The sequence below is a fragment of the Dasypus novemcinctus genome, chromosome 20 (genome assembly GCF_030445035.2).
Source record: "Dasypus novemcinctus isolate mDasNov1 chromosome 20, mDasNov1.1.hap2, whole genome shotgun sequence".
Taxonomy (NCBI): Eukaryota; Metazoa; Chordata; class Mammalia; order Cingulata; family Dasypodidae; genus Dasypus; species Dasypus novemcinctus.
The window spans coordinates 37,488,959-37,512,743 of record NC_080692.1 but is presented as its reverse complement, the minus strand read 5'-3'; the positions used below and the strand labels follow the sequence as shown (position 1 = coordinate 37,512,743).

General features: G+C 35.5%; 1 protein-coding gene across 19 annotated transcripts in view; it reads left to right on the top strand.

Moving 5' to 3' along the window:
* The window catches only part of EPS8 (EGFR pathway substrate 8, signaling adaptor), a 182,101-nt gene that overhangs the window by 96,769 nt on the left and 61,547 nt on the right, over positions 1-23,785 (top strand). For 10 of the 19 annotated variants that reach the window (XM_071210186.1, XM_071210187.1, XM_071210192.1 and 7 more), the window contains 2 exons: positions 6,172-6,251; positions 8,423-8,496. In XM_071210186.1, coding sequence (XP_071066287.1) covers positions 6,193-6,251; positions 8,423-8,496 — 133 coding nt within the window. In that variant the 5' untranslated portion in view covers positions 6,172-6,192. Of the gene's footprint in view, positions 1-6,171; positions 6,252-8,422; positions 8,497-22,705; positions 22,757-23,785 lie in introns of all 19 variants that reach the window. The other 9 variants (XM_004460304.4, XM_071210183.1, XM_004460307.5 and 6 more) reach the window with 1 other exon arrangement.

Below are 23,785 nucleotides of genomic sequence, written 5' to 3'. Positions count from 1 at the left end.
TCATAACCCTAGTCTAATCATGTGGAAAACAGCAGACAAACCCAAATTGAGGGAGATCCCACAAAATACCTGACCTGTAGTTCCAAAACTGTCAAGGTCATAAAAAACAAGGTGAATCTGAGAAACTGTCACAATCTAGAAGAGCCTAAGGGACATGAGGAGTAAATGTAATGTGGTATCTTGGATAAGACAAAAGACATTTTGTGAAAACTAAGGAAGTCTGAATAAAACATGGACTATGGTTAATAATTATGTATCAATATTGGTTCATTAGTTGTGACAAATATACCCTTCTAATGTATGATGTTAACAATAGGGAAATGGTATGTGAGATAGTCTCTGTACTCGCTTCACAATTTTTCTGTAAATCTAAAACTATTCAGAAATTAAAAGTTTATTTAAAAAATTTGAAAACTCACAGGAGTTAGCTTCAGTTTTAATTTAGATCTCAACTTCATGTGGTGAAGTAAATGACATTTTACACCTACTCTAGCTGGTAGGTTACATTAATGGGTACTTTCAAGTCAAAAAGTTCCACTGATAAAGTACGCATCTTTAAAAATCAGTTGATTAGAGTAGTAAGGCTCTCTTTATTTTTGCTGTTAACCATGGAAACAATATAATCATGGAGATATCCATTTTGATAATAGGTTTTATAGGCAAGATGCATGTAAAAAAAGAAACTCATAAATAAATGTGTGGAGACTTAAGTTAAAAGTCTTTATATCCCTTAGGGAATTTAATGGAAACCTGGCTGGGAAAGAGCTCAAGATCTGAGCCGACGACTACTTCCAACATCCAAACCCACACTGTAGTTTAGCTGGGTAGAGAGGCCTGGTAGTAGGCACTAAGACAATTTCTTCTCCATATTTTGTTTCCTCCCTTCCATGTATGCTTTTTTATTGCAAGCTTCCAGCTAAATTGGATTCTTCCTCCTCTCCCTTAATATATATTTAATTATAATTGAAGAAATGCTGATGAATGACCCAGGTGAACTTATGGGCATTGTATGCTATTTACATGGGACTGAAACACTCAAAAGACCCATTCTCATATTTAGAAAAATCTCTGGTGTGATAAAAGTTAACCTAAATTAGTAGCATAAATAAGCAGTAAGTGTATTGGAAAGCAGTAAAGCCATTCCAGAAAAAGTGGCGTTATTGCCATTGTAATATCCCTTATCCATAAAGTAAACCTGCTGTCCTTCCAAATTCTAGTTTAATACCTTATGTTAGGAAAAGTTGTGACTAGAGTAAAGAATCATTGAATCAGTCAGAGTGAAAAGAACTGAAAACTTTTCGAGACTGTAGAATGGTTGAACTAGTGGTGTTACTACTTGACAAAAAATGGGATATGTTAGATTAGAGTTTTAAGGCAGGTTCTTTCTAGCTTCTTGTGTTCTAGTTAGGCCAATGACTGAAACGCTTTGAGACTGTGCTCTTACCTGTAAAATAAAGTAAATAGCTTTCTCTTAATGTTGTTCTCAGGAGGAAATGAGATGAGGTAAATTTTCACAATACCACACAAATTGTACTTTGTCTCTGATGAAATTTCTTCATTTGTAAAATGAGAATGAAAAATAGTACCTTCTTCAAAAATTAATGTGAAGATTAAATAAGATACAGGATAGAAAACATTTACACAATGCCTAGTACAGGGTAGATGGCCAGAAAATAGTAATTATTCTTTTAAAATTATCATGTTTTCCCAAGACAGTACAGCATTAGCAATGTTTATGAATGATGATACTAGTAATTTCTCGTGTATGACATACAAGCAGTATTTGTGTACTGATGATGTCACCGTAGCAACTTGGGGGTAGATAAGAATTGTAAAGAAATACTCAGAATAATAAGTACTATTAGAGTCTATATGACTCTTCTCTGAGTTAGGCTTTCCTATAGATCTACTATAGTATTGAACACAAAATTAGAGTAAAAGTGGTTTTTTTTTAGTTGCATATTAAATTTTAGCATCAACAAGTAACTTTTTCTTCACCCGGTTGTTAAGCCACAGCAGTCTTATTTGATCACATACTTTCCCCAAAATCACATCCTACTTATAAACAGCCTAAGAATTATCTTATAATTGTAAAAAAAAGGGCAACCAGACAATTAAGTGATGAAAATGTGTTGACTCCTTTAAAGGCATCAGAATTACTGAACTGCACTGATGTTAGCTTTGAGAAGATGCTGTGAGTCCATGTGACCTAGAAATTATTGCAGGTATTAGCCAGTACTACATTTTTGCTGTTATTGTTGTGATAACAGTTTAATGTTCCTAATAGTTTCCCAAGTTTATTCACACACACAAACTCTTTATTACTAAACATTAGACCAAATGACATAGAATAATGAATGGTGATATCTCTACTGACAACACGGGGAAGAGGTATTAAAGTGGTTGCTTTAAAAGGCACTTGCGGGAGACAGAATATGTGATGATTCAAAAGGTTTAGAGCAGGTTCTTTGGTTTTTCATGTTCTAAAAGCATGGTAGACAGTGCTCATGAAGTATTAGAAATTAAGTTTCAATCCAGGGTTGATATTGGGTCTTAATGTGAAAGCCCTAAATAATGATAATAATCAACCCTTTTCTTGGTTATAACTTAGACTGACAGGAATGAACTAAATTAAATTGAAATTTAAGTATAGATACTTTAAGATACTCTGTCAAACCCAAACAAAGAAACATGCAAAAAAAAAAAAATTCCTCCAAAAAACAATAAAGGTCTGTGGCATTTTCTGATAGAACAAGTCATTTCAAGAACAGCTTAATTTGCATAGAGTAACTAGTTGTGTGGTAGTTACACTGGCTTGGTAGTATTTGAATATTGAGTCATGACTGCATAATACTCATTTATCAATTTGAAAACTGATATCAGATGAAGAGTAAAAGAAAAAGGGACTCTAAAATGTTATATATTTGTTTATATTTGGGAATCTTAAAAATTTTCTAATGTAAGTTTAACTTTCTGGTTTAATGTCATTATATTTGGACTTACATTTCTTACAGTGTTTTCATACGTTCTGTTTGTTTTCTTGAGAAAATCACAGTGTTTAACATTTTTGGTGTGCTTACCTTAGATCATAAATTTATCATTTTTATCTTAAAATTGCCAAAGAGTATTATTTTCTGTAGAAAATAAGGAAATTATAGTAATTATGACTTATAAAAAGTATTTTCATATGGAAATCAATGCATAATTTCAAATCCGTTGGAAGTTATTATATTTTTAGCTTATGATTTTAGTAAAATTAATTAATTTAGCAAAAATAATTGAAGTTGTAAGTCTTTAAACTTAAGATGATGAAGAAACACTTTTTCTTCCCAGAGTTTTCAAGTTACTTTAACAGTTAATAACAAAAATAAAAATACCTAGATTTTCAGTATAAGTTGATGGTTCTTTTAAATTGTAAATAAGTTCTGTATACGTATAAATTGGCTATATCTTTTTAAAAACCTAAAGAAGAAGGCATATATAAACATTTGTAATTGCTTCCTTTGCAAGATGTGCACTGTAATTACTATATTGAAATATTTGCAAACTTCCATATGTCATATGAGCATCTGTGAGAAGTAAAACTACTGATTGTCAAATGACGTTTCTATATTTAAAATTCAGTTTATCAAGTTGGCATTTTCTATTCCCTTTCCTAATGTTCTCTTATTCTGACATATCACTATTAAAACTAAAAAAAAATGAAACACAAATTCTGCATTTATTTGACTGTCACTAAGAATTAAAAATGAAAAACATGAGCTGCTACGGCTATCACTATTCATCGAAACCAGATTCTGTTGTTTTAAAATGCAAATTAGATCAAAATCAGCACAAGCCCTGGAGGTTTAATTTATATATGTGGGAACCAGCTTGTTTTGAAGAAACATTTATTTTTTTAATCTGAGGAGACAACTAACATATCTATCTCATTTGATCTTTATGCTATCCCTGTGAGCTAGGAAGACCAGGAATTATCTCTATTCAACATGAGAAAATTGAGACAGAGGCTAAGTTACTTACCTAGACAATTAGTGCCAGAAATAATAGTGTGGAGTTTCAGGCTCCTAATTGTGAATATCTGTGTCCTGTTAGCTCTAGATCCATAATGCTCTTCAAGGCCTTTATTTTGTCCCAAATTCTAGACTTATAGCAGTGGTGCCTGTCTGCATCCCATAGGCTTCTGAGAGCCAGTTGTAAAATATTTATGAATTTCATAAGCTGCTTGGTAAACCACTGATAGCTTGAGATTGGTCTTGGTGGTGATATTTACGCCATGGAAATTGGCAAACACTGAAATCAGGAAATTTCCTAAAAAAAAAAAAAAAGTAAAGTAATTTTATAAATTTAGTACTTACATAGAGTAGAAATCAGTATTTCTTTGCTCCTTAAATTAGAAATAGGCTTCTAAGCAGTAAGTAAATATGGAGCTTGAATTGAACTTGAGTGTTCTGAAAACCTTTATAATTCTTAACCGTAGTTTAAGAACTAGGTCAAGTCCCAACCCTTCCAAAGAGTTAAGAATTTAGCATGGCTTTTCCCATCTCTGAACTTCTAATGGAATTAAAATAGAGCCACATACATTGGGACTTAATTTACAATTTGTTTCATATGAGTTAATTTTATCTCCTTAAGAATACAATCAATTATTTGAAGAGTGGTACATGAACTTCCATTCCTTCCTTCTTCCCTGTGGATAAATATTATCCTATTTTATCCCTGGTACTATGCTTGTTCCTTGAGATACAGAAGTTATCAACCAAAAATGCCTGCCTTTGTAGAACTTAGAGTCTAGTAAAAAGACAAAAATTAATTTAAAAAAGGAAAAATCGTAACTATGGTAAGTACTTTGAAAAAGAGTTCATCGTGCTGAGAGTATCTGATGGTGGGATTTTACCTATTCAGGGAGGTCAGAAAAGCTTCCCTGAGGGCATAGTGATTGAACTGAGAATTGAAGAAGGAGAAAAAAAATTAACTTGAACTCAACAAGTCTCAAAAGTCCTTCCCTAATATAGGCCTTCTGTGCCCTCCTAATCTGTATTAAAACCCCCTATTAAGTGTTTCTATATCACCCCGAATTTTTCTTTTGTAATAGTAACCACAGTCTACAATTTTTTATATATTTTCAAGTGTATCTTTTTCTGACTAGACAGTTGACTTCACAGCTGAGACTGGGTCTGTTTTGTTCACTTTGATAGTCCTAGTATCTATCGTGTTTCTGTCATGTAGTGGTCACTCAGTAGTTGTTAATGCTTCCCCCGTCTCTATAATAAAACTGGCCTATGTCCTGCCCATCTCACAGTTATTAAGAGAGCATAATATAATGTATATGAAAACACAAAAGTCAGAAAAAGAAGACAAGATCTAGAATAGTTTAGTGACACAGGACCAGGGAGGATCAAATATCCAGGAGGGAATAAAATAAATGTAGCAGTGTTGTTGAGAGGGAAGAAAGAAAATGCCATTGAACTTGGCTATAAGGAAGTTTTACTTATTCATTCACCTTGTTTGAAGGAAATTTGTTCAATTTGTGAAATAGATTAGAAATGGTTTCTGAAGTTAAATATTGGTATTTTAAAAGAGTATTTGCTTGTGAAAAATGAAAGGAATGTGTAAATGAATACTTTCTTGAAAAAAAAAGACTAAGTATTTGTATAGGGTGTTGATAAATGTGCTTTGAAGGAAAGAAGGAATGAGAACTACATGCAGGAAAAAGACTGGAAGTAGAACTGTTGAATTTGTTATCTTTAAGTGATAGGACTCTAGGTATGATGTTTTTGCCTTTGTACTTTCCTAAATTTTATATTCTTCTATATTTCTTGATTTTTAAACTTTCAATGAGTATTATTTTGAAATAATAAACATTATGAGTTTGGGCAGAATATGCCTATATACTTAGAAGATTCAGAGGTTTAGTTTAGATGTTTCCTTTAGTAACCTAATCCACTTAAATCTGCTTATAGTTTTAGTATATTAATGTTCAATGCCAATTGTGATTTTGTCTATATGTCCATCTGTACCTCCAAAGCCTAAGCATTTAAGGGTGGAGATCTTTATCTCTGTATTTATAGTGCCTATCAACATATATATGTTGCTTGAATAATTCTTTTTGAGATTGAAGTGTTATGACCCTTTTATTGCCTTCAATCTATGTGCCCTTCTTTTTTTCAGGACATAGGAGTGAGACCCACAATGAATGGTCATATTTCTAATCATCACAGTGGTTTTGGAACATACCCATCTCAAATGAAGTAAGTTGGAAGTTTATACTAGATTTGGTTTGGGGGGCATTGGATATGGTGGTTTTAATTATATTATATTTTTAATTTAAAAGATTAGTTCCATTTCTTTATACAGTTCATTCCTCAGTAATATATAGTTTATTTGTAATGCTATCATTAAAAATTTATTACAAGATTGTCAAGAATAAATGGTTAAGTAAATATTGGTCTGTTCTGCTTGATAGTGATCTCATAGAAGACATTTCATTCTGATATTTTCCTTATTATTCCTCTCCACTGTTGTGTATATACTCTATTTCAGAGGTTTCAGTTTCTCTGTAGCGTTCTATTATTGTTACATTCACAAAATACTAGCATTTGAGGAGGCTTAAAAATTATCTAGTCCAAACTACCATAATATTTACCATTGTGTAAAATGAAATAAGACTATTTGATATTGGACATTGTGGTGTATATTTCACCCATCACTTTTAAGAATCAGGTTATTGACATTATTATGCTTTGCCTTTTCTCTTTACAAAGATTATCTGAAATCAGTTTAGGGAAGCGGACTTGGCCCAATGGATAGGGCGTCTGCTTACCACACAGGAGGTCCGCGGTTCAAACCCTGGACCTCCTTGACCCTTGTGGAGCTGGCCCATGCACAGGGCTGATGCGCACAAGGAGTGCCGTGCCACGCAGGGGTGTCCCCCGCGTAGCGGAGCCCCACGCGCAAGGAGTGCGCCCCATAAGGAGAGCCACCCAGCGCGAAAGAAAGTGCAGCCTACCCAAGAATAGCTCCGTGCACACGGAGAACTGACACAACAAGATGACATAACAAAAAGAAACACAGATTCCTGGGCTGTTGATGAGGATAGAAGCAGTCACAGAAGAACACACAGCAAATGGACACAGAGAACAGACAACTGGGGGTGGGGGAAGGGGAGAGAAATAAATTTAAAAAAAAAGAAATCAGTTTAGTTTGAAATCAGTTGAGGCAACAGGGAAGAGTGTCAGGTGTAATCTTAATCTTCTCCATCAGTTATTCAAGCCAGAAAGCCTGGCCACATCCTCAGTGCTTTTGTTTTTCTTACAACAAATATCCGCTTGATCATTAATTTTATAGCTGTTTCTTGTTTGTGGCCTTTATCTCCTATCTAAATTTTTGGAGTATTGTCCTTTCTGGTCACTTTGCCATCAGTTTCCGGATTATCTTTTAAAATTTTTCAGATCATGTCACTTCCCTGTCTATTTACTATATCTAGAGGCTAAAAATTAAATTCTTACACACAACCTACAAAGCCTTTCTCTCTCTGCCTTCAACTTACTTTTCCAGCTCTTTATCTATTCTGTGCACATCACCTTGGGTACATTTTCCCTCAAACACCCTGCTATTTTGTGACCATATGCCAGTTCCACATGCTTTTCTTCACTTAATACTCTGTGTGTCTGTTCAGTTTCTTTTCATTCTTTTAGATTCTGCTTAAACATCAACTTGATGGTGAAGCCTTATTTGACAGCCCAATAAAAAGTCAATCTTTTTTTGTTATTGCACATTGTCTCTATTAATTTTATCCAGATATGTGCTATTGTAACTATTTTACTCACCTATCTTATTTATCACACTTGTCCCTTCTATACCTACTAATTTTCTAGTTTTAAAGTTTTGTAAATGTTTGCTGAATAAATGAATAGAATTCAAGCAAATCAGTGTTTACCTCATATAGTGTATTAGTAACAAAAAGCTAGATATGGGATAAAGCCAGACAAATTAATAATAAAGTGTTTTTAGGTTTAACTGTATTTTAAGTATCTGGGAAAATATTGCCTGTTACATTATAGCTTGACTGTTGGATTTGTTATAACTAGATTGATGCTCAGAACTCTATTCAGTATGGTAAACTTAACTCTTTTAAGATAGTTTCAATGTTGGTGAATCCTTTTGGATTTAGTTCTTATTTGGCATTTGAAAGGAGGCTGATTTGTACCAACCTCAGTCCTCACTGGTAGTGTGGTTTCCATTCTGTTTCTTTGACCACTTGACAGTGGAATATGGCTCATTTCGGCAAGCCCAGTTAGTATAAACAGTGTTTTATTGACTCACATGATGATTATGGTGTATTGGAATTTTATAGTTTTCAACATTTATTGCTTACTTTGGGCTTTTAACCTTGTACTATGGCCTTTTTTCTCTCTTACAGTGGCTACGGATCACCTACCTATTCCCAGATGGACAAAGAACATAGCTCAAAAACAAGTGCAAAGGCCCTTTATGGTATGTTTATGTGTTGGGGTATAATTCTGTTTGTTTTGTGTTTTTTTGTTGCACATTTCAAAAAGCCTTTTCTTTAGATATCCAGATCCAATTTTAACATTTTGCCACATTTGCCATATCCTGCTCTCTGTCTTTCTGTTTGTCTATTGTTTGTCTCTCCATTTTCTGAACGCTTGAGTGTAGGTTGTAAATATCATACTGCTTAAACACATAATACTGCCATGTGTATTTCCTAAGAACAAGGATGTTCACTTATGTAACCACTTTAAGTGTAGGTATCGAGTTCAAGAAATTTAACCTTATTTAAAACATATGGATTATTTTCCTTTTTTAAAAAAAAATATATATATGTCCCTTTGAGTCTTTTCTCCTCCCTTGCTAGTTTCTATCCAGGATTGTATATTGCATTTAATTGTCATTGTCTCATTAGTTGCACCCTCCTCCTCCTACTGTAGGAGCATATATGCAACATAAACTTTCCCATTGCACCACTCCCAAGCATACCATTCAGTGGGATTAATCACACTCATAACAGTGCAGTATCCTCCTCGCCTTCTATTACTAGAACTTTCCCATCTCCTCAAACTGAAACTCTGTACTCATTGTGAATAACTCCCCATCCTATACCCCTGGCAACTTGTACTCTAATTTCTATCTCTATGAGCTTGCATATATTCTCCAGTATTTTCTTCGTAGTTACCACAGGGTTTAAATTTAATATCCTAAATTTATAATTGTGTTGCTCACTTTGCTTCCCATTTAATTTCAACAGTATATGCAAACTATGTTCCTTTACCCCTCTGTCTCTCATCTTTAGTTAGTTCTTGTAACAAATTGCATGTTTATACCTTCTGAGTCCAAAACACTGATTTATTGTTACATTTTATGTGTTTGCCTTTTAGATCCTAAAAGGATGATCTTTTTATTAGGCCGTTCAAGAAGGCTTTCCTGCCAAGTTGATATTTAAGCAGAATCTAAAAGAATGAAAAGAAACTTGGCAGAAACTTAGAGAATTAAATGAAGAAAAACAGTGGAGTTACAAACCAAAAATATAGTAGTATGGGCATGTATATTTACCCATGTTGTTACCCGCCCTGGAGATTCTTATTTTTTATGCAGCTTTATCTGTTGCCTATTGTTCTTTCCTTCCATTCTCTAGAACTCTCTAGCATCTCTTGTAGGGCTGATTTAGAGGTCATAAGCTCCTCAGCTTTTGTTTCTCTGGGAATGTCTTAATCTCTCCCTCCTTTTTGAAAGATTTTTTTTTTTTTTTTCTCTTTTTGCCAGATATAGAATTCTTGCTTGGCAATTTTTTGCTTTCAACACTTTAAATATGTTATCCTACTGCCTTATTTCCTGTGGTTTCCCATGAGAAATTGGCACTAAATTTTATTGAAGCTCCCTTCTATGTGATACATTGATTCTTTCTGGCAGCTTTCAGAATTCTCTCTTTATTTTGGCATTCAGCAATTTGATTATAATATGCCACAACATGGATCTATTTGAGTTTATCCTGTTTGGAGTTTATTGAGTATCTTGGATGTCTTTTGTTCAATTCAGGAGGTTTTCAGCTGTAATTTTTGAACGTTCTCTTTATCCTTTTCTCTTTTTCTTTTCCTTATAGGACTCCTATATATATATATATATATATAAAATATATAAAATATATATATAGGAATGCTTGATGGTGTCCTGTAGGTTCCTAAGGTTCTGTTCACTTTCCTTCATCCTTTCTTCTTTCTGTTCCTCAGACTGGATGATTTTATTTGTCTTACCTTCAAGCTCATTGATTCTTTATTTTGCCAGCTCAAATCTGCTGTTGTGCCCCTCCACAGAATATTTATTTTCTATTACTGTGTGGTCTTCAACTCTGGTTTCTTTTCACAATTTTCATCTCTCTATTGATATTCCCTTTGTGTTCATCTGTGGTTTCCCTGATATCTTTTTGTTCCTTGTCTGTGTTTTCCTTTAACTCTGTGAGCATACATAGGGCCATTTTTTAAAAGATTTTGCCCAGAATATCCCAGGTCCTTACTGATGGTTTCTAATGCTTTAATCTTCTCCTTTGCCTGGGGCATGGCTTCCTTTCTCTCTGTATGTTTTGTAACCTTTTGTTGAAACCTGGACATTTTGATAGTTTAATGTGTCATCACTGAGAATATAGACTCCATGATATCTGTCTGTTCTTTAAGTTTATATCCAGCTAGTATTTATAACAGAGCTTTCCTTGAATGTCAGGAGCTAACAAAAATTAAAGAAAAAAGAAGAAGGGGAAAAAAGTAAACACCTTTCCCAGTCCTTGCAGGGGGCTCTCCTTCAGGGCTTATCCATATAATGAGCTTGGAGAACAGCTCCAGGCCAAAGCATAAGGGCCTCCCTGGTCCTTTTTGGTAATGCCTCTTGTCTCCAGCATGTAAATTTTTTGTCATGTGCATGTGGCCCTAGGAAATCCCCCTATTTACACAGTTCAGAATGTTCCCTCTTCCCTAGGAAACAGTTTCCTCTTGGTGTAGGGTACTTCTCTGTTCGTTCTTCAGCTAGCAATCCTTTGCCCTAGGTAGCACTACCTGACTGTTCTCCCACAGCATTCCATTCTGTAGGAGATTCCATGAGCTGCCTTCTGCATGCAGGGCAAGTTCTGGGACAGCAAGCTCCCAGGCCACCATCAGATAGATTGCTTCAGACATACATGCTCCCAATGTGTGCACAAGGGATATTCTGTTCCCTCTGGAACCAGGACCAGGGACCCAAACCGGGAGCAGGGACCTATCCCACACTAAGCTGGTGAGGGAATAGGGCAAGATGAGATCCTACTGCTTTTAAGTGAAGTTTATCCTGATTCATCAGGTACTACAGTCCTTTAGCTATATTCTGGAGTTTTGAGAAAGATGTTTCTGCTGGTTCTTGCTGGTTGTTCCTATAATTCTTTTTTTAGCCCATTTTAAAAAAACTTACTTTATTTATTTATTTCTCTCCCCTTCCCCCCCACCCCCCGCCCCGGTTGTCTATTCTCTGTGTTTTTGCTGCGTTGTCTTCTTTGTCCACTTCTGTTGTTGTCGGTGGCACGGGAATCTGTGTTTCTTTTTGTTGCGTCATCTTGTTGTGCCAGTTCTCCATGTGGGCAGTGCCATTCTTAGGCAGGCTGCACTTTCTTTCGCTCTGGGCGGCTCTCCTTACGGGGTGCACTCCTTGCGCATGGGGCTCCTCTACGCGGGGGACACCCCTGCATGGCACGGCACTCCTTGCGCGCATCAGCACTGCACATGAACCAGCTCCACACTGGTCAAGGAGGCCTGGGGTTTGAACCGCAGACTTCCCATGTGGTAGACGGACACCCTAACCACTGGGCCAAGTCCGCTTCCCCTAAAAATTTTTTTTATTTATTTCTCACCCCTTCCCGCACCCCCCGCAGTTGTCTGTTCTCTGTGTCCATTTGCTTCATGTTCTTCTTTGTCTGCTTCCATTTTTGTCAGCGGCACAGGAATCTTTGTTTCTTTTTGCTGCGTCATCTTGCTGTGTCAGCTCTCCATATGTGTGGTGCCATTCTTGGGCAGGCTGAACTTTCTTTCGCTCTGGGCAGCTCTCCTTATGGGACGCACTCCTTGCGCGTGGGGCTCCCCCACGCAGGGGGCATCCCTGCGTGGCACGGCACTCCTTGCACGCATCGGCACTACGTGTGGGCCAGCCCACGCACCTTAGGTGGATGTTCCCATCTAATATTCATTATATGTTTGTTGATCTTTGTAACTGACCCAGTTGAATGTGGACTGACAGTTTAAAAAACTTCTTCCTTACATCTGAACATTTGGGTAGTTTTGCAGTATGACTAAGAGCCTTTATATAATTTCTTTTCTACAATGCAAAATAAGCAAGCTTTCTCCTCAGTTTTTCACTAACTTCCAGTGCCCTCTCTAGATTGTCTCATGTATGCATAATATTTTTTAAGCTTCAAATATAAAGTAGAAGTGACTTTTACTAAAAAGAAGTTGAAGACTCTTGAAATATTTCACATAAGGCATTCATTTTTTCAGGGTCTGCTTACCTTTTATTATTGCTTAATACTAAAAGAGTGTTATGATAAAGACTAAACACCCTGGAAGAGACTTCCTGGGTTCCAATCCAGTTCCACTCCTTATTAGCTGAATGACCTTCACAAATTATTTCACCTGCTTGTACCTCATTTTTAATTGCCCATATAGTAGAGATAGCTCATAGAGTTAATATGAGAAATAAATGAGTTGATATATGTGAAATACTTAGAACAGTATTTCTGACAGGCAGAAAACACGGCATGTATTTGCTAATATTGTTATTATTATTACTATATACCATAGTATCTAACAGCATAATTCTTAAATGGTGGAATTGTTTTTACATTTTCTAGATCAAAACTTCTTGGCTGTGGTAAGAACGAACAATTATAAGATTTTGTAATTCTTTTTCTTCCTAGATACTTAGTGAATAGACTTTATGACTCAAAATAATAAATTTAAAAAATAGATTTAACTTCATAAATATAAAATTCTTATTATGGCCTTGTCCATCTGATTACCCTGTGTGTTTTCAATTTTCTTATGTACTCTATTGGGACACATTTACCATGGTCTAGTAGTTGTGACTTTTGGGTCTAGAGAATAATCAACAAATATTTATTCTATGATTAATATGTGCTCAGCCCTGAGCCAATGAAATATAGTTCCTGACTTTAAGGAACCTGCAGTCTAGAAAGTGACTTGAAAATAACTGAAAAGGCAAACTTGTTTTTGTAAGAGTGAAGGTGTTAATTTCCTTCAACCTCTTATTTCTAGACAGGTACTTATTAAGTGACCTGTGTGCTAGACCATGATCTTCATAGTTACTATTTCCATGTCCTTTCATCATTTCAAAGATTAATATGTGATAGTATTGCTTATAACCGTAATGGTGAGGTAGACTAGTAAATGCATTATATTGAATTAATGAACTGCAGGCAATTTGATGTTAACTACAGGATGCAGGGAGGTGCAATGGGAAATGTAAATATGGGCCACAGATAGTAAGAGTCACACTGGTGTCATGAATGTGTTTAAATTGGGAGAAATAAGGTCAAATCTGTCTTGGGTGACTCTCTGGTAACAGTATTGAGGATGAAGTCGAAGAGTGTGAACAGGTGAATTAGAGGTTTGAATAAGAGCCCTAAGATTTTTCTTAAGAGGAAAGAGTATTAATTCTCTCATAAACACTACAGATCCAGAGATCTATTTTATCAGGGCTAAGAAAGGAATAAGGGATAGAAATAGGACTCACCTGCCAGTTTTAATGCTTTTTTTCATAAGATTATATATCCAAGGGCTGAAAATCTTTAGCTTTTTTTTTTTTTTTTAAAGTACCAGCGCTGGGGATTGAACCCAGGACCTCGTATGTGGAAAGTTAGTGCTCAGCCACTTGAGCCACATCAGCTCCCTGAACAGTACATTTTTATTTCCTCCATTTTTACATATGAAGCAAGCTGAAGCCCCTTTTTAAGATTAGGTGATCTGTCAAAATTACACAATTTAGGAACTCTTGCTTATAAGAAAATACAATTAACTTTGTATAGTGTGACAAAAATTTACTGGCATATAGGTAAAACAAGATGTAAAGAAAGATATAGAAAGGGGATAAATCATAGAAGTATTTCTGAGGAAGAAACAAGACTTAGCAATGTATTGGGTTTAGAAGTAAGATGATTTTAAGTTCCTTGAGATTACAAATAGTATTTCATTCCTTTTTAATACTCCTGCTTGCCCACTACACTGTACACAAACACACACGCAGTGCCTTCCCTCTAATCAGGTTCCAAATACATTCCTGTAGAATGAATAGATCAATGGACAAATGTCAGTGGGAAAAATATACTTGTCTTGAACAAACCTTGGCAATAAATTCTAGTTGACTTCTTAACTATATTTAGTTAACATTAGGAGCTTCTTGTCTTAGTAGGAAGGATTTTAGCTTTGTCTTTGAAACTAGAAAGTTGGTGAAGGAGAGATTTGTAATATAGTTTATTTCTTCACAACTTATGTCTTTTCTTTAAAATTTCTCCATTCGCAGTTATCAAACTAGTTGAATAAGTCTCCCAAAAATTCAAGTGTCTTTATAGGTAGCACGTGTGGAAGCTTATGTGAGAAACAGAAGCAGAGAGCTTATCCTAGGAGTGGGGAGGAGTGTAGGAGAGTCACTTTTTGTCCTGGCTACTTAAGATTCCTGAATGCCCTCAAATGTCATATTGTGATGTTGCCTCCAAATGATGTTATACATCTAGTCACAGTAATGCAGTTACAGGATCAAGGGATAATCTTCATTATCTCTTTTTAATCATAAGTTCTAAACATCACTTCCTGTAGTACAGAATTTCTTTTTTAGAAATCCCATTAATATATTATGAATTTATGACAATACGTTTGTTTTTTGGGGTCAGTATTAATTTTAATTTAGTCTATGAAAACAAAGTACCCTGCAGTTTTCATAACCCTATTTTGTCATTTCTTCATTAATTTACAAAAAATAGTAAAGTCAGCATGTGAGAAGCTCTACACCCTGTCAACATAACACTTGCTTAGGAAAACAAATATTATTTTCTTTCTCCTCCCCTTACCTCAAGTGAATAACATTTCATTTGGCTTGTGTAATCAGGGAATTGGAAATTTTATTTATTTATTTTTTTCCAGCTAGCCTCTTTAAGCACTAAAATCTAAAATTGTTTTTAAACTAACTACTTACCCAAGTATTAAACATTCCATTCCCTCAGGGTGTAGCACATACAGTCTCCTGTTGATGACTCAGAGGGTCTACCTTGTGCATATAGTTTGTGTTCTTTGATGTACTCAGAGCCTGTGCTCTTTACCTTTATACCAAATGATTCAGAATCATTTCCCTTTTGAATATTTCAGAATGCTTTTTCTGGGTGACCAGGTTCCAAGGTTGTCACTTTTCTGTTGTTAACATGTCTGCTTCTGGCATTGCTTCTAATATATTGTGGGCTGGGAAACTAGGCAGAAAATCAGTTAGAAAAGAGGATTTTAAGTGGGAAGTTTTAGAGTCTTTCCCCCAAGCTTCTACGTATTGCAACTTGCAAGTTTTTATGTATTAGTCATGGTGATCTCTGTACTGGCCACTCAGTAGACTTATTTAGGTATGGGGGTCTCTTCTATGTTCAGAATAGTTGAACTTCCTAGAAAATAAATTCTCTTTCAATTAGCTTCTGCTGAATTTGAACTTTGACCATTTACCTTAAATAAGTCAGCTTTTTAAAGCCACCCTATCTTCAGAAGAACTTAAGTTTCAAAGAATTGCTGAGTAGTAATACTTTGTTGTCCTTACCAACATGTAGGATGACTTGGAGATTTGTATTGTTGGGAGACCAGAAAATAAGAAAAATTATGATAGGCACTCTCTCCAGTTTCATTTTAGGACTTTTTGTGATGTCAATGAGTTGGAAAATATACTTGAATTTTTCATGCTTCTCTTTTTCTTCTCAGAGAGGTGCTGGTAAGAATTGTGTACATGTAACCTGTAAACTGCACAATTTCTGTATAATTGAGTTTATTGTAAATTTCCCTGAATATGTTACTGTAATATACCACTTTTTCTTGACAAATTTCCACCTCCATATATTTTTCATTTTCTACCTATCTTGTTCTCACTTTCTGTCCCTTTCTTCTTATCTTCTTCATTTGGAGCTAATCTTTTTGTTTAATTGTCATAATTAAAGTTCCAACAATTGCTTACACATTTAAGTGACACTTCAAGCAGAAATTAAAACCCAGTTCTCTTTTCCTGTCCTCTTTATTTACGGTGTGTGCTTTACTCAAAGAAACATTTAAGCCTTTTTTTTCTTTTTTAACAATAAAATGTTCTCTTGGATTTCTTAAGAAGCAAATGACACTTGCTTATCTTAGTATCAGGGAAGTTGGGCAATGTCAGAGTCAAAATTCAGCTTAATAGAGTGTGCCAGAGCATGTGACTTGAAGTTTGGCTATTTTCCCAACTTAACTGAAAATTTTAAAGCTTCTTTTCTACTCGTGGGCTAAGCCATATTAATGATCTATTGAACAGGCCAGCAGAGTTAGCAGAGATAATTCTTAAATAATTTAGTTTTGAAAGAATGGCTTTGTTTAGTTTAAAAATGGTTCAGATGCTGATCTGACAAACTGTGATTGCATTTGCCTAGATAGTAAGGGCTCATGGTAATTCCCCAGTGCTCCTTACTGATTCCCATTAGACACTTCTCTCTGGGAAATCTATACTAAAATAGTGGGAAAGGAATTCAACTTTAATGTGGCTGAAAGATTTTTTTAAGGGTAAAATAATATCAGTCTTCACTGTTTTATTAAGAGAAAGAAATATTCAACAGCACCTTTTATGTGACTTTTTGACTTTTAAATTGGCAAATCCTTACATTGTAAGCAACACATTGTTTTCAGATAAAAAGAAAATAAAAATTTTCTGAATATTATCTCTTTCAAATGCTGCTACATTATGCACAAATTGCCAAAGTAATCAAGTGTAACTACTGAGACCTGCATATTCTCTGTAATTGTGCTAATTGAGGAGTTAAATGGCATCTAAATTTAATATTTATGATCTGGAAGTTGAATATCAATATAACCAACAGCATATCAAGCTAGTAATGCTAAAACAATATATGTAAAGAAATTTCATCATTGGTTACTAAATTTTCCTCCTTCTGTCTCTTTGGCCCATAGACTAAAAGCTAATAGGAAAATTTGTGAAATAGAACCACTGGTACTATAAGCAAATAAAGAGTAGATCCTGTTTATTTGTTCCTACATCTAGTTGATTCTTAGAGAGACAGAGACTGAGACTCACTCTTATTGGAGTTGAGCAGCTTCTGGTTCTAGAAACCCAAAATTCTATTGCCAAGTTTCTTCAGAGATTATTTAATCTCTCCTTTGACTGTGCTTTACACCCTTAATTTAGAAGAGAAAATTTTTGGATGGAAATGACAATCTGAGTTGTCATTGGCACAGATTGTGGAGTAGTGGTTCTAGCCTTCTCTGTACATTAGAATCTCCAGGGAAGTGTTTATGAATTCCACTGACCAGACTGTACCTTAGATCAATTCCATGAGAATCTCTATGGAGTGGGACTTAGGCAATATTTTTGAAAGTTCATTGTATTGTGCAGCAGAGATTGAAAATCATTGTTAGAGAAAGTAGAGAACTTCATTATAGGCTGCATCTTGAATCTGTGAAGAGATTTTATTTAAGCTTTTTATACAGTTTTAAGGCTTTTTGTGAGATTTTTCAGGATTATAATTACTATTTACAACTATACTTGTGAGTATGTATGATTCTCATAAAAAAGATATGTGCTATAATTGTCATTTAGGACCCTTATTTTTTTTTCCATTAAAAAAGTTTATTGAAGTATATCACTCATGCATAAACATACATAAACAATAATGTATGGTAAAAGTCATAAGCTTATAAAACATATATAACATTATACAGGTTCCCATACCTCACTCCACCACCAATACCTTGTAGTGTTGTGAAACGTTTAACAAATGATGAAAGAGCATCCTCAAAATATTACCACTAACCAAAGTATCTCACATTTGGTGTATTTTCCCCCCAACCCACCTTATTACTTGTTTTTTAATATCATTCTTACATGAACATACATAAAATAATAAGTGTATGGTAAAAGTTGTAAACTTACAAAACAAGCATGCATAACATCATGCAGGGCTCCATCAACCCATCACCAACACCTTGCATTGTTGTGAGACATTTGTTACAAAGTACGAAAGAATATCATCAAAATCTTACAACTAACTGGAATTCATATCTTATATTTGGTGTATTTTCCTCCTAACCTACCCTATTAATATTTTTTAAAATATATTTTTATTACAGAAGTTGTGAACTTACAAAACAATCATGCACATGTGGAGAATTCCCATATAACATCCCTTTATCAACACACCACACCATGGTGGAACACTTGTTACAGATTATGAGGTCATATCATCAGACTGTTACCACCAATCATGGTCCATAGTGTACATTTGGTACACTTTTTCCGTACTCCCAATTGTCAACACAGTACATCTTTGGCATAGGTGCATAAATACTACAATATTGCTGTTAACCACAGTCCATAGATCACTCCAGTTGTATTTTTCCTATGCTTCTCCACATTCCCACCACCCTGCAATAGTGACATACATCCTTTCTAGTTCAAAGAAGGACACTTGCAGTATGTACCATAAACCACAATTCTCTTCCACCTCTGGGTTCACTGTGTTATTCAGTCCCTGGATTATTCTTTAGCTTTCTTTCAATTGACATTTACATCTCTGGACTACCCTTTCCAGGCACATTCCCATTTATAAACCAGCTGTTACTCACTATAATGTGTTACCATCAACTCTACATTTCCATACCTTACAGTAAAGTTAATTAAAACTTGACATAAAGCAGCAGTAGTCCTTCTTAGCCCTCTTCTTATCTCCTTTAAGAATCCATCTTAATAATATTTAGTCTTCCAATCCATGAGCTTGGAATGTTCTTCCATGGTCTTTTTTTATTTCTTTTAACAATGCATTGCTATTTTCTGAATACAAGCACTTTACATCCTCGGTTAAGTTTATTCCTAAATATTTGATTCTTTTAGTCGCTATTGTAAGTGGAATTTTTTTTCCTGACTTCTTCCTTAGATTGCGTGTTACTAGTGTCTTTTAAACTGTATTTCATCTGATGTAAGTTTGACTACTCTGGCTTTTATTTTTTGGTCCCTGCATTCATGGAATATCTTTCTCCAGCCTTTCACTTTCAATCTTGGTATCCTTGGGTCTTAGGTGAGTCTCTTGCAGACAGCATATATATAACTCATATTTTCTTATCCATTCTGTCAGTCTGTGTCTTCTATTTGGGGAGTTTAATCCATTAACATTCAATGTTATTAATATAAAGACAGTTATTTTTTCACCCATTTTGACCTTTGGGTTTTATCTGTCATATTTTATATTCACCACTCTTGACAAATTTAGTTACTTTTACTGATATAATCTTAATTTCTAGACTCTTCCAAGCCTATCTCTCAACTCCAATCTTTTCAGACTGTAGCACACCCTTTAGTATTTCCTCAAGGCCAGTCTCTTTGTTATAAACTCCCCCAGTTTCTGTTTATCTGTGACTATTCTTCTAAATTTGCCCTCATATTTGAAAGACATTCTTGCTGGATATAAGAATCTTCACTGGAAGTTTTTCTTTTGCATTATCTTAAATATATCATGCCACTGCTTTCTTGTCTTCCTGGTTTCTGTTGAGAAATTTGCACTTAATCTTATTGGGTATCCTTTATATGTTATATATAGCTTTTCTCTTGCTGCTGTCAGAATTCTGTCTTTGTCTTTGGAATTTGACATTCTGATTAGTATATGTCTCAGAATTGGTCTATTTGGGTTTATTTGGATGGCAGTACATTGTGCTTCTAGGACATGGATATCTATTTCCTTCAGTAGGTTCAATAGGGTTGGGAAATTTTCTACCATTATTTATTCAAACTTTCCTTCTGCTTCTTTTCCCTTCTCTTCTCCTGGGACACTCATGACACATGTTTGCACATCTCTTGTTTTCATTTAGTTCCCTAAAACCTTGTTCAGTTTTTCCATTCATCATCTGTTCTTTTGTATGTTCACTTTTGGAGACCATGTCTTCAAGCTCACCAATCCTTTCTTCTCTCTCCTCAAATCAAACATTATATCACTCCAGTATATTTTTTATTTCATTTATTGTACCTTTCATTCCCATAAGATCTGCTATTTTTCTATGTATATTTTCAAATTCTTCTTTGTGCTCGTCCAGTGTCTTCTTAATATTCTTAATCTTTTTAGCCATCTCACTGAATTTATTAAGGAGATTTATTTGAACATCTAATATTAGTTTTCTCAACTTCTTTATGTCATCTGGAGGCCTATCTTGTTCTTGTAATTGGGCCACATCTTCCTGTGTCTTGGTATGGATTGTAGATTTTTGTTGATGTCTTGGCATCTGGCTTACTAGATGTGTTTATTCTGAATGCAGTTTCTCTCTTTAGTTTAGTGCTTTCTTGCCCTTTCCCCTTACTAGTTGTGTAGTAGGAGCTGAGGATGTGGTTGGTGCTGAAAGTTGTGGAGGCTCAAGCTGCCCACGTAATCCCAGAGACCAATGAAGCTTCTTCCACCTTTCTCTTTTGCTGGGGGTAGGGACAGAGTCAAGGCTGTGTGTAATAATCCAAGTCATGCAGGCCTAGAGTGTAGTTGCCCAGAGACCCTTCACCCCTGCCTGGGGCAGGGATGGAGCTGCAGGTGTGGGCAGCAGTCTATGCCATGTGGGTCCAAAATACTGCAGTTGCCCAGGTAGACTTCTGACTCTTTATCTGTGCCAGCCAAATGGACCTACAGTTACCTGGAGAAACTGGGGCGGGTGCCCCCAACTTCTTCTCTGCCAGAGGTGGGGCTGGAGCCTAGGCTAGGACTGCAGTCCAATATGGGTGGAAAGAAGCAAGTCCCTACCATCACTGTGATTTTTCAATCAACCCGGTTTTCCCCCTTGCCATGGGTGGAGCCAACATGGTAGCTGTTCTTAGGGTTATACTTTAGCCAGTTGAATTTATTAATCCACATGTTTTGGAAAATGGAGCTTCCAACTCCAGCTACAGAATAGTTCTTGAGGTGGCTTGTGCCACTAGAGTAGGATGATCACCGGCCTCTACAGCGTTGCCTGTATTTTCCCAGAAAGGCTGGCACAGGTCCCCCCAGCTTCCTCCCTGCTGGAGGTGGGGCTGGGGTTTAGGTTAGAGCTGCAGTCTGATCTGGATAGAAAGAAGGCAGTCCCTAGTAGGACTGTGATTTTCAGTCTGCCCCACTTCCCCTTATGCCAAGGGTGAAGTTAAAGTGGCAGCCACCAGCCTCTTTCTGACTTTGACAGGTTCAGTGTCTAGCTGTTCTTAGGATTATAGTTTAGCCCGCCGAATGCACTGATCAGTAACTGAAGTTGGTGCCCAACCTTCTCTTCCTCACCTTTTTTGGGAAATGGGGCTTCCAATTCCAGTCAGCTGGAATTGTCAGCTTGCTCTGACAGTGGAGTATGGGCACTGGCCTCTGCGACATGGGGTACTCTACTCACTAATCTTCTCTACAAGTGGACAGTTTCCTTTCATTGTTTCGCGGATGTTGCAGGATGCTCTTCTGGTCTCCAGGAGCCCCCAAACAAGTGTTTTAGAAAGCTCTGTGTGATTACTAACGGCCCTGTAGCAGAGCTGACTCTTGGAATTCCTTACTCTGGCACCATCTTGCTGGTTGTCTCTAGGATCCTTATTTTTTTAATTAACTTTTTTATTGAAGTAAAATCACTAGCACTACTATTTTATTTATAAATCCATTTTATGGCCCTTATTTAGGATCTTTAAAAGGTAATTTCTCTTAACAAATACATGTTATTTACTGTGTAGCATGGGAGAGTAAGCAGCTTAGGAATTACGGAAATGGCTCTTGATTAGAAATGACACTATATCTTTTAGGCAATTAAAATGATCAGTTAACATCATACTAGTTGCAAATGTTGTTGAGATGTCAGTCTTTTTATGTTTCTGTAAAGTATGTTTCTATAAATTGAGGAGCTATGTGTTGGGAAACCTAGGGGATACATTCTCACCACTTTATAATGACATTCTCTAAGTACCAAACATACAAACAATTGCTCTTTAATTGTGTGTGCTAATTACTTATCTGAAAGGCTCAGTCAAGCATGTGAACATCCTGGGGCTGCCATAGCCTAACTGGATGCCATGGCATCTTTTGCCGTTTCTTCTGCTGCCCCAGTTAGACCAAAGGAAACATAGCTACCCTCACTTCTGAATCTGCCATGGAAAGTTGTATATTAGAATGTGATGAGCCACTGACTCTGAATTAGTGATTATTTCTAAAAGTGCTTTTATCAGCTATGTCTCTGAATTATATATTACATTTCAATAATTATAATGGTTTTCTCCAGAACAGTTACCCATTTGTTACTATTTCATGTTACCTAATCCTAACCTAGTAATTAGAAAAATCGTTTGTTTACTTTTGTAATACATAGAATATAATCATGTAAGTGAAAGTTTATGCTTTGTCATATTGGAATAGAAAATTTGAGATGAAACCATATCTTTCTTTTTGATTACATTATTTTGGTAGGACCAGATGGATCATACTTCTTCAGGTCATCATCCAAACAAAAAAAGAAAGGTAGTGGATATTGAACTTTGTAGTGTGCCTGTTTTTATTAAGTAATTGTAATGCTGCAAAAGCAAAATTAGAATATATTAGAATATCAGAGTGATACAATAAAGGACATATTGAAGTTTTCCTCTAAAATTTTTAAGTAAATATAAATGAAAAGTTAATTACTTTCATATGTGTTGTAAAACAAAAAATTACCAAAGTTTTTAAAAACTTCTTTTTGTTAATATTCTAAATCTGTATATATACTTATCTGTATATATACTTATATAAATCTGTATATATACTTATATTTTTGTACTTGTTTTGCTTTTATAGTCAGCAGAATTTCTTAACTTCTAATCCTGTAGGAAGATCTAAAAGTTCTGTGTTAACTGAAATAAGCATGTTTATATTTGGAGAAAAGTGATTGTTCAGAAATCTAAGTTTTAAGTATTAATATATGTAGAATATGTAATACTAATATATGTATATCAGAATATTAATGCTTTACCAGTTTTTAGGATTGACTTAACCCTTTTGTTTCACATGTAAGGGGACTGGGGCCCAGAGAGTTGAGTGTCTTCTCCAAATTTAGTTTCCTGCTTGGTGATAGAGCCAAAACTAGAATAGAAAATCTTTTGGTTCTCATTTAGAGTTTTGGTTTTTTTTGAGGTACTGGCACTGGGAATTGAGCTCAGGACCTCATATGTAGGAAACCGGTGCTCAACCATAGAGCCACATCGGCTCTCCTGAGTTGGCTTTTTCATTTGTTTCCTTGTTGTTTGTTTGTTCGTTTAGTAGACAGTGGGGTCTGAACCTGGGACCTCTGATGGAGAGAAGCAGACACTTAACTGCATGAGCCACATCAGCTCTCTAGAGTTCTTTTTCATCACAGAAATGGACAACTCTCAATTTAAAAATAAGCAAGTTGTTTGATAAGAAAGTAACAAATACCAACTATGGCCTCCACATATTTTAGGTTTAAGGTTATTTTTGGTTTTGCAGCATTTCATATAAGAAAATTAGAGGTTTCCTTTTGAGTTTTAAGGAGTT